The sequence below is a fragment of the Mchenga conophoros genome, linkage group LG6, assembly GCF_057382185.1.
Source record: "Mchenga conophoros isolate Kocher_MC1m ecotype Shallow Benthic linkage group LG6, M_conophoros_male_GT1.1, whole genome shotgun sequence".
Lineage (NCBI taxonomy): Eukaryota > Metazoa > Chordata > Actinopteri > Cichliformes > Cichlidae > Mchenga > Mchenga conophoros.
Genome location: NC_140531.1, coordinates 26833722 through 26846653, shown reverse-complemented (window position 1 = coordinate 26846653; position 12932 = coordinate 26833722). Strand labels below are relative to the sequence as shown.

Genomic DNA, 12932 nt, shown 5'->3' with positions numbered 1-12932 from the left:
CGATAATCGTTATCAGGCAAAATGATTTATGTTTTAAACAAACAGTTTAAACATATCATTTTGGGCTGAGTAAAACTGAAATAAGGTTTTTTTTTTTAGCTTGCAACATTTGTTAAGCAGATGTTAGTCTGATGGAGGCAAAAACACTTAAGCGTGCTGTGGGTGGCTTGCCAGCAAGTGAGTTTATTTAGTGTTTAAATCATATAAAAAGGACTTGCTCCCCGCATCCAGACTCTTGTATGACTAAGAGCCAAATGAACAGCAGGCATGTGGTCGGGTGCCAGAACATTAGTGGACATGTCCACCAGCTGGACCCTCAACATCAGCAGAGTAATGCTCATTACTAGAATGAACTTCATGATCACTGTACTAAAGCAGAAAATTTTCACGATACAGTACGATAGAGATATTTTCTTTCAGCAGAATATTTTATTAAAAGGTTCATATATATTTACAGTATTTAAAGCACACACATTGCACATTTTCAACCACAAGGGATATCAGTGCAACAGATTCAGAAACTATTACACTTATTGTACGTATGTGTGAGTGTGAATGGTTCCTATGGATAAATTACATGAATATTACACAGTATTTTGTGATCTGTACATGTTTTTAAAATCTTACAGTTATAATCAGGTGGGGATTTTTCTGCTTTTAGGTTTACAGTACCAAAGCAAAGATTTCAAACCTCAACAGCAACACTTCATTTCACAGTATTTCTTGAGTTTCTTTTCATAAAGCGTACATTCCCACACTGACAGTAGCCAGAGCCACAAACAGTCCCAGGACCATCCTGAGCAGCGAGGAAGTGTAAATGTTTTCTGACATGTGGAGTGTGCTCGCCTTTACTGGCTTGGACTGTGTCATGGAGCTCTGCAGGTTGTTGTCAGAGACAGTCAGCATCTTCTGTAAATCTTCAAAGACCTGTAACACAAACAACAGAGCATCTATCAGCTGCTGTAGCTAAATATTAGTAAGTGTAAGATGGAGCTAATCTAAGGTTCAGCTGCCCTCTGAGTGGCACTTTTGCTTTACGATCTGTCCTTCCTAGATTATCACACCTCCTTACCTGAATGTTGAACTCAAAGGCCCTGACAGCCTCCTCCAGCACACCGTTCCTCTCCTCCTCTGTCAGCTCCACACTGTTCATTCGGCTGCGATAGAGCTGTTTGAACAGGTTGGGGCTGGACACCCCAGGGAAGGCAAAGAAGGACAGACCATCACCATTTTTCAGATCCATGGACTTCTGAGCGATCCGACCAAGAACCTGTCCCCCAGACAGGTCACCCAGATACCGGGTGTAAGCATGGGCAAGCAGGAATTCAGGGTTTTCTTTGCCAATCTAAAAAATGGTAATGGAGTTATCAAGAGTGTTAATTGACCATCACCTAGCAGAGATAGAAACATGCATGTGATTCATGGAAGGTTTAAATAAAACATACCTGTCTGAGCCTGTGGCTGTATCTTTTAGTGGCTGCAGGAATGACAATCTTCTCTCTCCAGTCCTGACCATAGAAGTATTCCAGATCTTTTTCAATGGACTTCAGCCTGGCCAGTTCAGCAGGAAAGTAAATAGGTGCGACGCTCGGATGGTCCGAGTTCCTGTCCAGCTCTTCCTCCAAAGCCTGGTAGATCTCATACAGCGAACACAGGAGGAGCTGAAGAAGAAGAGACACAAAGCCATTAAATCTTGGTATCGACCCCCACAAAAGTAAGATTATTTAAACAATTGTGCTGTCCTTTTTTTAATATTACCTTATATTGCGGAAGCGTGACCTTTCCCCTCTGGAAGCTCAGCATCAGTTCTGTGTTTTCTGCTCTAACGTGACTCTCCTTAGTCACTTTTTTTATTTGTTCAGACAAGTCCCTGAGAAAAGAAATTGATCACAATTAGAAGAGAAAGACAACATTTAATGTATTGCAGCTAAGATAAAGGCAGTGACACAAGGCTAAGAGCAGTAATCATTAGAAAACATGTAGGGCAAATATGTGCATCCAAAGTAAACTTCCATTATGATATTGTGATTAGAAATGTTTATGTAGCTCATAAGCTTCCCAAACATATTCTGCTACTTGAGATATGTGTTGGATGTCACAGAGCTGATTGAAAACTAAATCTATCCCCAGACATTAAAAGAAAAATGTGCATGGAGCGGAAAAGAAGATTTAGGTTCTTAATAAAATCACAGCAGCTCAGTCTAACCTGTCGGTCATCTGCTCTGCTGCTGTATGCGTCTTCTTCTCGGTTTCCATTGTGCCCCTGAAAAAACAGTAAAGGACAGTAAAGATGTCAGAAAGGTACTTTAACAGAGCATAAATCCTTTTCTGATATGGTGAGAACACTGTGGATATAAATCGACAAAAGGTTGTCAAATTTAAAGTATGATATCTCGTTTGACTCACCAGTAAGAATGAAGTCTGATCTGTGCCCTTAGTTTCTCTCTGGATGTCCAGTGCAGTTGTGTGCTCTGCTGGCTTTCACGCTTCTCTTTATACGATCCGCTTCAGTCTCCTCCTCCCACCACCAGCTCAACACAAACAGGAACTCAGCCTCAACAAAAAAAAAACTGGGCTAAACATGACACGGCAACATCAGCAACAATAGTAGGAGGGGACCAGGAGTTAACATGATACGGCAACTTTGAGGAAAACTGCTGAGGGAAGGACTACCAGAGTGTGAGGAGGGAGTTCCCTGGAAAACCAGGGGGGAGGGCTGAGCGCTAAACATGATGCTGCAACTTCAGATTCCAAAGTAGAGCCACACAGGGGAGGAGGAGCTGAGGCTAAGCATGACAGTGTGAGTTTGCAAAGCTGTGAGAGAGGAAGTGTTTAAACAGTGACTAATGCTGTGCATTTGATCAGAAACAAGAGCAGGTTTGTCATATTACACAAGTCTATCAACATTCAGTGACAAAGTGGAGGAGTATTTTTGACAAACAAGAGTAGATACTGTTCATTTAGTCCATGTAAACAATAGTAAAAAGCTACTGATATCATCTTTACACACAAAAGTTAAGCCCAAAACTTATTTGTGACTAGCCTGAAATAAAACAAAGCTTTTAAAATTATTTCTTCCACAATATGTCATTCATGAGTGACTGTGACTCTGAGCATTATATACAGATGTGATCAATTCATATGCTCTTGTAAACAGCCTCTACCCTTCTGGGAAGTCTTCATCCTTGATTGCCTAATAGTGCAAGTATCTAAAAGAGATTATAATCTGCAAAAATCTTCTGTCATCCACTAAAAGAGCGTCACTGCTTTTATCTTCATCCTATTGGACCCCTCCTAGAACTGTTACTCAGAAATCTTTTCATGGGGTTTTGCAATCTGCAACATTAAAAGAAGTCAGCAAAGTGTTCCCAATTTTAATTTTCCTCAGAAGCTGCTTGAAGGAGTAAAGGTCAGAGGTCTTGAACTACAGGAACAAAACTGGAACCACACTACTGTCCAACCTAGTTTAATTTGAGTTATTTATAGAGCCATCTTGAGGCAAAGGAAACACTCTGAGCAGCTCTTCCAGCGAAACAACTCCCAGCCTGTACGTGGTTGGCAGTATGCTTAAACCTTTGGTCTTTTATAAAGAACGATTATTATCATATATTCACTTTAAGTGAAAATAAGGTATGTTTGTCATATGGGTGTCTACATAGCTTTGACTATAAACTGTGCTTAGACGTTTTATGTAAAGGCCTAAATAAAAATGGCATTTAAAATACGTGACTACTTGAAATCAGTTGAGACAAAGCGATGAAAAAATACCGCTACATCTGTTTTTTGTCAAAAGGCCAAACGTTTCAACGCGTAATTATAACCTACATGGACAAAAAAATAACATAAAAAAGCACAACTCTATGTTATATATGATTTGAAAAATGTGCCACTAAACTGCAGACTGCCGTGCATCTGCTCAGCCATCTGCAGGTATAAAATCACAAAGCTTCACTCGGGCTTAACGTGACTCAGCACAGCGTAGTGACCGACAGAGAGGGAGGGAGGGCGGGCGCTAAACGTGAGTCAGCAGGCTTTGCTTCACACGTATACAGCTGAGCAGCACAGTGAGTTTACCACAGGAATGTCTGTGACAGAGCTGGCCCGAGATTTAGGAGCTTGTTAGAGGTCGTGTGCTTCATGTTACCGGACCAAAATCCGGCATTTTCCGGAATTAAGGATAGTTTTTAGTCAAACGTGGAAACAAAACGAAAGGAAGACAGACATCGATGTGAGACGTGTTTGAGATTGTTTTCTGCTCGGTCTTATCAGTTTGTATTTATTTTAGATTAAAAAAAACCCACAAGCTTCGACAACCCCTGTTTTGGGCATAGTAGAAAGCCCACTGCTTAACTGCTATTATCACAAACATTAAATTAATGTTGAACCAGAGGACTTCAAAACAACTTGTTTTCCTCACTAGCTAGCACACATAACTAGCGTCTAGCTAGCACTAGCCTTAGATAATTTATTTGCCTTGCACAGTCAGCAGTCTGCTGAAGGTGAGCTATTCATTTACTCGCCCAGGTGAGAATGTTTTATCTTCAGCAATTTAGGCCCATAAACCTTAGAGAGACGGCGAGTCCCTGCTGAAACCTTTTATTAGCTGCTGCAACCTTTTATTAGCTTTATCCAGCCTTCATGTTTGGTCAGACTAAACTTCAGAGCATATTCCATCTAAAATCCTCGCAGTAAACAGAAAGTATATGAAGTGGTCATTAAATAAGCAGACTGTACATGCTCAACTTTATCTCACATTACTGTGTCATCATGCAACTTCACTGTACTTAGAGTTCCTGCTGTCTGAATCATTGATCTCTCTTCTGTTGGTCTAGATGGATGGTGAAGCAGAAATAGTGAGTGGATGCACCCACAGAGAAAACAAAAGGTCATACAAAGACTTTTTGATGGATGTTGAGGACCTGGAGGAAGCAGGATCAGATGCAGGGGAGCATAGCACCAAGATGCTTCACCAGGTGCACTATTCTGGGGATTTTTGAATCATGTTTCTGCACAGAGTTGCAGTGCAGTGTATATTCCATTGCAGGGACGCTGTCTTTTTAACATCTTTGAATTTTAACTGTGCTACATTTTGTGTACTTTTCTGGGCAGTCATGGCTCAAGAGTTGGCAGTTTGCCTTGTAATCGGAAGGTTGCCAGTTTGAGCCCCGGCTCCAACAGTCTCGGTCGTCGTGTCCTTCCATGGGCAAGACACTTCACCCGTTGCCTATTGGTGGTGGTCAGAGGGCCCGATGGCGCCAGTGTCCGGCAGCCTCGCCTCTGTCAGTGCGCCCCAGGGCAGCTGTGGCTACAATATAGCTTGCCATCACCAGTGTGTGAATGGGTGGATGACTGAATGTAGTGTAAAGCGCTTTGGGGTCCATAGGGACTAAGTAAAGCGCTATACAAATACAGACCATTTACTTTTAGATTTTAGACTAATTACAGTTTGGTAATTGTTGTTTCAGTTAGTGCCTGGGCCCAAGCCTAGATAAATGGGGGGGGAGCAGAAAGGGCATTGGGTATAAAATCTTTGACAAATCAAACATACAGATCATCAATAATACTGACAGGACAGATCGGGTTAACAACAACCGCCTTCGGTGCTGTTTGCCAGCAGGGTTGTGGTGGAGACTGTGCCACTGTTGGCTGAAGGCAAGGGAAGAGGAAGGGCGAAGGAGTCTTCAGAGTCATCCATAGAAAAGGAAAGGCCTGAATGTGGAGGTGAGAGTAGGGTCTTTAAATGTAAGGAGCTTGACTGGTAAAAGGAGAGAATGCAAAGTAAGAGAGGCAAGGATGATATGGTTTGGATGTGCAGAAGAGGGATAGCAGATATACTGGACAAAGGATATTGAGAATAGAGCTGCCAGGCAGGAAGAACAGAGAAAGACCACAGGGAAGATCCATGGATGCAGTGCTAGAGACGGGGTGAGATGGTGCCAGATCATATATACTGTGGTGGTGACCCCTAAAAGAAGTGGTCGAAAAAAGTGTTTCGCCTCAGCTGTCTATAAAACCATAAAACACAAAGATTGTTGCAATCAATTTTATAATTCGGTTCTTGCTTTGTGATGACACTGGAGGAACGCAATTATATTTCCATCAATGTCAGCATCAGTTAGGTGCTGGCTAAATGTTAAGATAATGTGAAGAGGAAAAACAGGGCCGTTTATTTGAAGTAAGAAAGATTTCTTTGTGGTCCTGGTATAAAAGAGGGAATAAACAAATACAAATGCAGAATAAACAAATAAAAAAAACTTTGGCTATGGACAAAATTGATTAAACAATCATTGCACCCCAGTACCTTTAAACCACCGCTATGTTTGTTTTATAGTGTGAGTCATGCGTTATACTGATATTTCTAACGGGTTAAAAGTCATGTAAGTGCTTGTAATTTTTCCAGGAACAAAGTGGCTCCCTGAACAAGAACATACCACCTATTGGTAAGGCCTTAGCAGCTGTGTACATTACACTGTGATATGTTTGTTTCTGATGCAACTTTATTTGACATCTCTGTGTCTACAATGTCTAAGGTTGCAAAAGTAGGATATTTTATTTAACAAACGTTATTATTTATCAGAAATTCATTTATAGCATGTTAATGCACATAAAATCCTGATCATCACAGTATTTCATAAGGTGTTAAGAGTATAAAAATAACAAGGTGGAAATGTACACTTTTGGCTTAACCTGGGAATTATATGTTAATGCATTTGTTTATGATTCTTCTGTCCCCTAATTGCAGGTAGTAGTGGTATAGACCACAAACCTCATGGAGCAGACGTCTCAGGCTTCCTCCATGAATATCCAGTCTGTGTGTCACAGGACAGATGGACAGTGAGAGGAGAAGAGGTGATAAAACAGACACTAGGGCTGTGCGATATGACCAAAATCTCATATCCCGATATAAGAATTCTATCGTCCCGATAACGATATAAATCACAAAAATATAAAATTTTTGTAAATTCTGTGAATCTTGGGCAGCTCGACTTGCGGGAAGTGTTTCCAGCTGCGCGTCATGTAGCTGGGGTCGAGTGTTTTAACCGATGCATGAAACTATACATTTTTAGACATAAGTTGTAACAGCCGCCGTTTTCTTTGTGAGTATTTAGACTTAGAGACTTAGAGCTTTTTATTGTCATTGTGCAGTTTCTTGCACAGTGAAATTGGGTAGCTGAACCACAAAGGTGCTAAAGTAAGAAGAAGAGAAACCAATATACAACGTGCTGCGGGGAACAGCCTGTTCTAACGTTTGAGTCTAAGGTTTATTTTTTAGCACCTGCCGGCTCTTTTTTTACTTCTCATTCGTAAATATTTTGAAAAGTCTCAACAGGATCTTGAGCTTTATTGTGAAAGGTTTATGTGGAACATAAACAAGCGGACACGCGATGGTTTTACCGTCGTTGTTGCTAACGACAACGCATAAAAACAGGCGCTTGTCCGTCCTTAGTGTGGTTATATAAAATATAAGAGAAAGAGAGAACTTTAAGAAATTAATATAGCCACTACAGTGACCATTAAAACGATGAAAAAATATTGCCGTAAAGAGTTTATTTTTGCGACACCACGAAACAAACGATAGCGTAAAATGAAACGATAGACGTTTTTATATCGTTATCCGATATATATCGTTATATCGAACAGCCCTAACAGACACATCCAAATATTTTTCTTTTTACCCACCATGGTTAAATTTTTTTTTTTTTCAAATCTTTATCTATCAAAACAAAAAACAGGACTTTATCCTTTTACTTCTAACCTTGTGGCTACTTCTTTCTTTGTAGCGTATCCAAGAAAACTTGTTGCATCCATGTTTTAATGCAGAGGGAAACATTAGTCTGGTAATGTTTTGTAATTTATGATTTATAGCCAAGTACTCTATATCTCCCAATCTCACATTTAATCATTACGTTTTGTATTCCTTTCGTTTTCTTTCAGAGGAGTCCAGGTCCCATGATGGAGTACTTGGTGTATCTTAATAGCCAGCATTATGGGGCAGATTGTCCCAGTAACGGACCTGCCAGCCCCTCTGTCTCTCCAGTAGGCAACTGGCCTCGTCACTCTACACCCATTCCTAGTTCACTGACAGCTATTTCTACTACTGTTAGCTCCACGATGACTAGCTTCATGACTGATTCATGTAGTCCCATTGGTTTTATATGTGGTGTCACTACTTCAGCCACAGACCCTCTAATGTCCACCCCCAAGAGTCTCTGCTGCTCTGACCAGGATCCTGCCAGTGCTGCAGCTTACCTTCACCTCCTGGGAGAATCGTTATCCCTGATTGGACACCATCTCCAGGAGACAGATGTGAGTAGATTCAATTAAAAAAAATCTTTTTATAAGACACTTAATGTCGTTTGTTCATCTCTCACATGTATTCTTCATCTTGCTTGTATAAATTCAGAAATAAGGGGTAATAGTGGTCCCAGAACCAGAACTACTTTATATCTTTGCTAATCAGAAGTAAACATAGAAGAGATTTTGATCTTAAACAGATACTGTGAAGGCCTCGATAGTTGGAGTGTATCCCAAGATAGTTGGTGGGAGTTGAAACATTATACAGTCCTACAACGTGGTGCTTTCTTTATCTTTTTCTGTCTATATTCCAAACTGGTTCACAGAGGCCTGTTTTCACAAAGCGAGTTTAACATAGCCAAGCTATCTTTCCCTTATCTAGATTAACTTGTTTTAACATTGGCAATCAGGATAAACGGTCACATGAGGCTGGTTATCAACTTGTTACGCTAACCTAGGGTGAAAAATGTTGGCAGTCTCTAACCAGTCACTATTATACAGTGGGGCAAAAAAGTATTTAGTCAGCCACCGATTGTGCAAGTTCCCCCACTTAAAATGATGACAGAGGTCAGTAATTTGCACCAGAGGTACACTTCAACTGTGAGAGACAGAATGTGAAAAAAAAATCCATGAATTCACATGGTAGGATTTGTAAAGAATTTATTCGTAAATTAGGGTGGAAAATAAGTATTTGGTCACCTCAAACAAGGAAAATCTCTGGCTCTCACAGACCTGTAACGTCTTCTGTAAGAAGCTTTTCTGTCCCCCACTCGTTACCTGTATGAATGGCACCTGTTTGAACTCATCATCTGTATAAAAGACACCTGTCCACAGCCTCAAACAGTCAGACTCCAAACTCCGCCATGGCCAAGACCAAAGAGCTTTCGAAGGACACCAGGAAAAGTATTGTAGACCTGCACCAGACTGGGAAGAGTGAATCTACAATAGGCAAGCAGCTTGGTGTGAAAAAATCAACTGTGGGAGCAATCATCAGAAAATGGAAGACATACAAGACCACTGATAATCTCCCTCGATCTGGGGCTCCACGCAAGATCTCATCCCGTGGGGTCAAAATGATCATGAGAACGGTGAGCAAAGATCCCAGAACCACACGGGGGGACCTGGTGAATGACCTGCAGAGAGCTGGGACCAAAGTAACAAAGGTCACCATCAGTAACACACTACAACGGCAGGGAATCAAATCCCGCAGTGCCAGACGTGTTCCGCTGCTGAAGCCAGTGCATGTCCAGGCCCGTCTGAAGTTTGCCAGAGAGCACATGGATGATACAGCAGAGGATTGGGAGAATGTCATGTGGTCAGATGAAACCAAAGTAGAACTTTTTGGTATAAACTCAACTCGTCGTGTTTGGAGGAAGAAGAATACTGAGTTGCATCCCAAGAACACCATACCTACTGTGAAGCATGGGGGTGGAAACATCATGCTATGGGGCTGTTTTTCTGCCAAGGGGACAGGACGACTGATCGTGTTAAGGACAGAATGAATGGGGCCATGTATCGTGAGATTTTGAGCCAAAACCTCCTTCCATCAGTGAGAACTTTGAAGATGAAACGAGGCTGGGTCTTCCAACATGACAATGATCCAAAACACACCGCCTGGGCAACAAAGGAGTGGCTCCGTAAGAAGCATTTGAAAGTCCTGGAGTGGCCTAGCCAGTCTCCAGACCTCAACCCCATAGAAACTCTGTGGCGGGAGTTGAAAGTCCGTGTTGCTCGGCGACAGCCCCAAAACATCACTGCTCTCGAGAAGATCTGCATGGAGGAATGGGCCAAAATACCAGCTACTGTGTGTGCAAACCTGGTAAAGACCTATAGTAAACGTTTGACCTCTGTTATTGCCAACAAAGGTTATGTTACAAAGTATTGAGTTGTATTTTTGTTATTGACCAAATACTTATTTTCCACCCTGATTTACGAATAAATTCTTTACAAATCCTACCATGTGGGTTCATGGATTTTATTTCACATTCTGTCTCTCACAGTTGCAGTGTACCTCTGGTGCAAATTACTGACCTCTGTCATCATTTTAAGTGGGGGAACTTGCACAATCGGTGGCTGACTAAATACTTTTTTGCCCCACTGTAGATAAGTGTACTGTCAGCAGAGTGACTCATTTTACAAAGGAAGATGAAACAATAGTGTGCGAAAAAATATCAAGAGGTTAAACTGACTGAAAAGCAATAAAGCTGCTACAGACGAAGCTGTGTGTGTGTGTGTGTGTGTGTGTGTGTGTGTGTGTGTGTGTGTGTGTGTGTGTGTGTTTGGGGGGTGGTCATGTAGTATTAAAAGTTTGCTCATTACACGGTTTTATCAAGACTACTGGAAAGCATGCAACTTATTCATTGCACTATAGGGTGATACAGGGCTCTCTGTGCATCTCTGCAGAAAATGGTGTGCATGTCGAGTAGTTTGTCTCTACTCTTGGACTCTCTATTGTGTGCTATGGCTCCACTTACCGGCCTCACTATGCACATACCAGAGCTGAGGAGCTGCACACAACACACACTGGTAAGCATTGCTGCCAATTTATGGTGCATACACATCATATCCTTTACATGTTGTTATGTGTACATGCTTTCACCTTGGTGAAATTATTGTAGTGAACTTCCAGTATATTGTTTGTTAAAGGAAAAACGCCTGCAGATTTATGCTTTACTTTGTTGACACAATGCCGCTGTTATGAATGAAACTTGTGGTATTGACAAAGTCCAATAACTGTAGCGGTACTTATCCTGTCAGTGTTTATTGTTCAGCATTGATTTATTTGTTGTTCCACTAATCAAAGCTGCTGTCAAAATGTACTGTTTGTACTATAATACCTATTCTAAACATCTCGAATTTGCACCTAACAAATGCCATTTAAACCAAAGAGAAATATTTATCCAGGAGAGATTTAATCAAAAAAGGGAAAAACTCATTTCAAAAGGTTAAAAATAATACCAAGGAATAAAACGCAAATGTTTACAAACAACTGAAGCTACAGTGTAAACATCGTAACCCATTCCATAGACTCAACAAAACTAAACAAGTTTGCGGTAATTTTATTGTTTTATTTGGACATGTGCTCCTAAATGCACTTTATTATTATATCGTTGCAATCAGCATTTTTGCTTCCTCTTTCCTTGATTTTCTTTCCTTTGTGAATGCTTTTCTTGTTTGTTTAAAGGCCTCCACCTTGGATAACATTGCGTATGTGATGCCTGGCCTGTGAGTAAAAGGAGACCCCTACTGGCTCTACACAGCAATGATAACCTGAAAAACATTTTTCTGGTAGTTGATACTTGAAAAGTAAGAGTTTTGTGTTATGAGAATTTGCCTGCACTTTGAACTTTGAAGTGAACTTTTTTCAGAAGGACATTTTTTTTGTTAATTACATATGTTAATTATGTTTAAAATGCAAATTAAATGCCTTGCATTAACTATTTGATTAGATAAGATTTTTGAACACTCTGCTTTTTAAATTAAATGAATAGTGATAGAGATGTCTTGTGTACTTGGAAAACATTAGAAGTAGTGGGTAATTCACAGTAGAGATCAGGCATCACATATTTACATTTGCCTGGTAACTCAATAATAAATGTACATGAATACCATCTTATGTTTTGTTTGTACAGAATGGGTATGTATAGTCAACTTAAATATTCTTACAAAATGTTCTTGATGAGATGAGAAAAAGCTGGTTTCTTGAACATGACAATGAATTCATTGTACTCGGATGTCATCCACAGTCACCAGGTCAGTAGTCAATTCAGTAGCCACATCCTGGATGTGCAGCCAACAAATCTGCAGCAGCTGTACAATGCGATCATATCAATATCGACCAGAAACTATGAGAAATATTTCCAGCAACTTGTTGACACTTTGCCATGCAGAACCAAGGCAAGGGGATCCAGCCAAGTACTAGCAAGTGGGAATACAAGAAAATATTTGAGGATGAAGCTGTGGGGATGTGTGCAAATCTGTAAATATTACCCAGCTACTTTAATCACAGCCATGAATATATGCTGAAAGAGCAATTTTCTTGTTTTGCAAATTACTGAAAACAGGTTAACATTTGAATCCTTAATGACTAAGTGTTAGTGACATTAATCAAGAGGTCTGTTTGTAATTACTTTGATGTTGAAATGAAACTTAACAGCTCTTACTCATATGGAAGGCCATGAAGACTTGAAGTTTTATGCTTCATGATTCCGTAGGAAGAAAAGTTATTTTATTATTTTATTTTAAATTTTCCATTCGTGTAACACACAAAAGAAGCAGAATAATGTTCCTCTTGCATTTATTCTGTCTTTACATTGTAACTTTGTTTGTCTGTGACAAGCCTTCATGCTTTCATTTCTTTCTGGTTATGACAGCAACATATTTACAGACCTGGTTGACCAGGTAATATCCTTAGCAACTGCAAACCATGAAGGACACCTCCTTTAACAGATCTCTATGAGTTTTGACATATCATAGGTGTGGTAGTTAAAACTATCTTGGAACGATTCCCAGTGGCAGCTGGTTATACTGCCTCCACCCCAGGTTGGAATGCTTAGCAACCTACAAACTGAGAAACCTGTTGTATCAAAAAATATATTTACGAGTGCGCTCATGTATGAATGTGTTTAAATTTGGGA

At 40.4% G+C, this 12932-nt stretch overlaps 2 protein-coding genes across 3 annotated transcripts; one reads left to right on the top strand and one right to left on the bottom strand.

Moving 5' to 3' along the window:
- Positions 1-407: 407 nt before the first annotated feature.
- hmox1b (heme oxygenase 1b) lies at positions 408-2515 on the bottom strand. Its single transcript, XM_085277136.1, has 6 exons — positions 2407-2515; positions 2207-2263; positions 1759-1870; positions 1446-1661; positions 1073-1345; positions 408-927 (listed from the first exon to the last, which is right to left on the bottom strand). The coding sequence occupies exons 2-6, from the start codon at positions 2254-2256 to the stop codon at positions 736-738; spliced, it is 843 nt and encodes a 280-aa protein (XP_085133262.1). The 5' UTR covers positions 2257-2263; positions 2407-2515; the 3' UTR covers positions 408-735.
- Positions 2516-4032: 1517 nt separating this feature from the next.
- Positions 4033-12795, top strand: hmgxb4b (HMG box domain containing 4b). 2 transcript variants are annotated; one of them, XM_085277135.1, is made up of 8 exons: positions 4033-4064; positions 4833-4973; positions 6401-6440; positions 6743-6849; positions 7782-7838; positions 7936-8307; positions 10699-10821; positions 11480-12795. In XM_085277135.1, exons 2-8 carry the CDS (start codon positions 4833-4835, stop codon positions 11522-11524), a joined length of 885 nt encoding a protein of 294 aa, XP_085133261.1. In that variant the 5' UTR covers positions 4033-4064; the 3' UTR covers positions 11525-12795. The 2 variants fall into 2 exon arrangements, with proteins under 2 accessions (XP_085133261.1, XP_085133260.1); XM_085277134.1 differs by lacking the exon at positions 4033-4064 and adding an exon at positions 4083-4228.
- The last annotated feature ends 137 nt before the right edge of the window (positions 12796-12932 follow it).

Bases quoted from the DNA above. Each gene is read 5' to 3' on its own strand.
- hmox1b (XM_085277136.1), bottom strand. From the start codon at position 2,256: ATGGAAACCGAGAAGAAGACGCATACAGCAGCAGAGCAGATGACCGAC. The intron at 1,662-1,758 runs GTAATATTAAAA...CTTCTTCTTCAG, and splicing joins TCACGCTTCCGCAATATAAG to CTCCTCCTGTGTTCGCTGTA. The intron at 1,346-1,445 runs GTATGTTTTATT...ACCATTTTTTAG, and splicing joins ACAGCCACAGGCTCAGACAG to ATTGGCAAAGAAAACCCTGA.
- hmgxb4b (XM_085277135.1), top strand. From the start codon at position 4,833: ATGGATGGTGAAGCAGAAATAGTGAGTGGATGCACCCACAGAGAAAAC. The intron at 6,441-6,742 runs GTAAGGCCTTAG...CCCTAATTGCAG, and splicing joins CAAGAACATACCACCTATTG to GTAGTAGTGGTATAGACCAC. The intron at 7,839-7,935 runs GTAATGTTTTGT...GTTTTCTTTCAG, and splicing joins CAGAGGGAAACATTAGTCTG to AGGAGTCCAGGTCCCATGAT.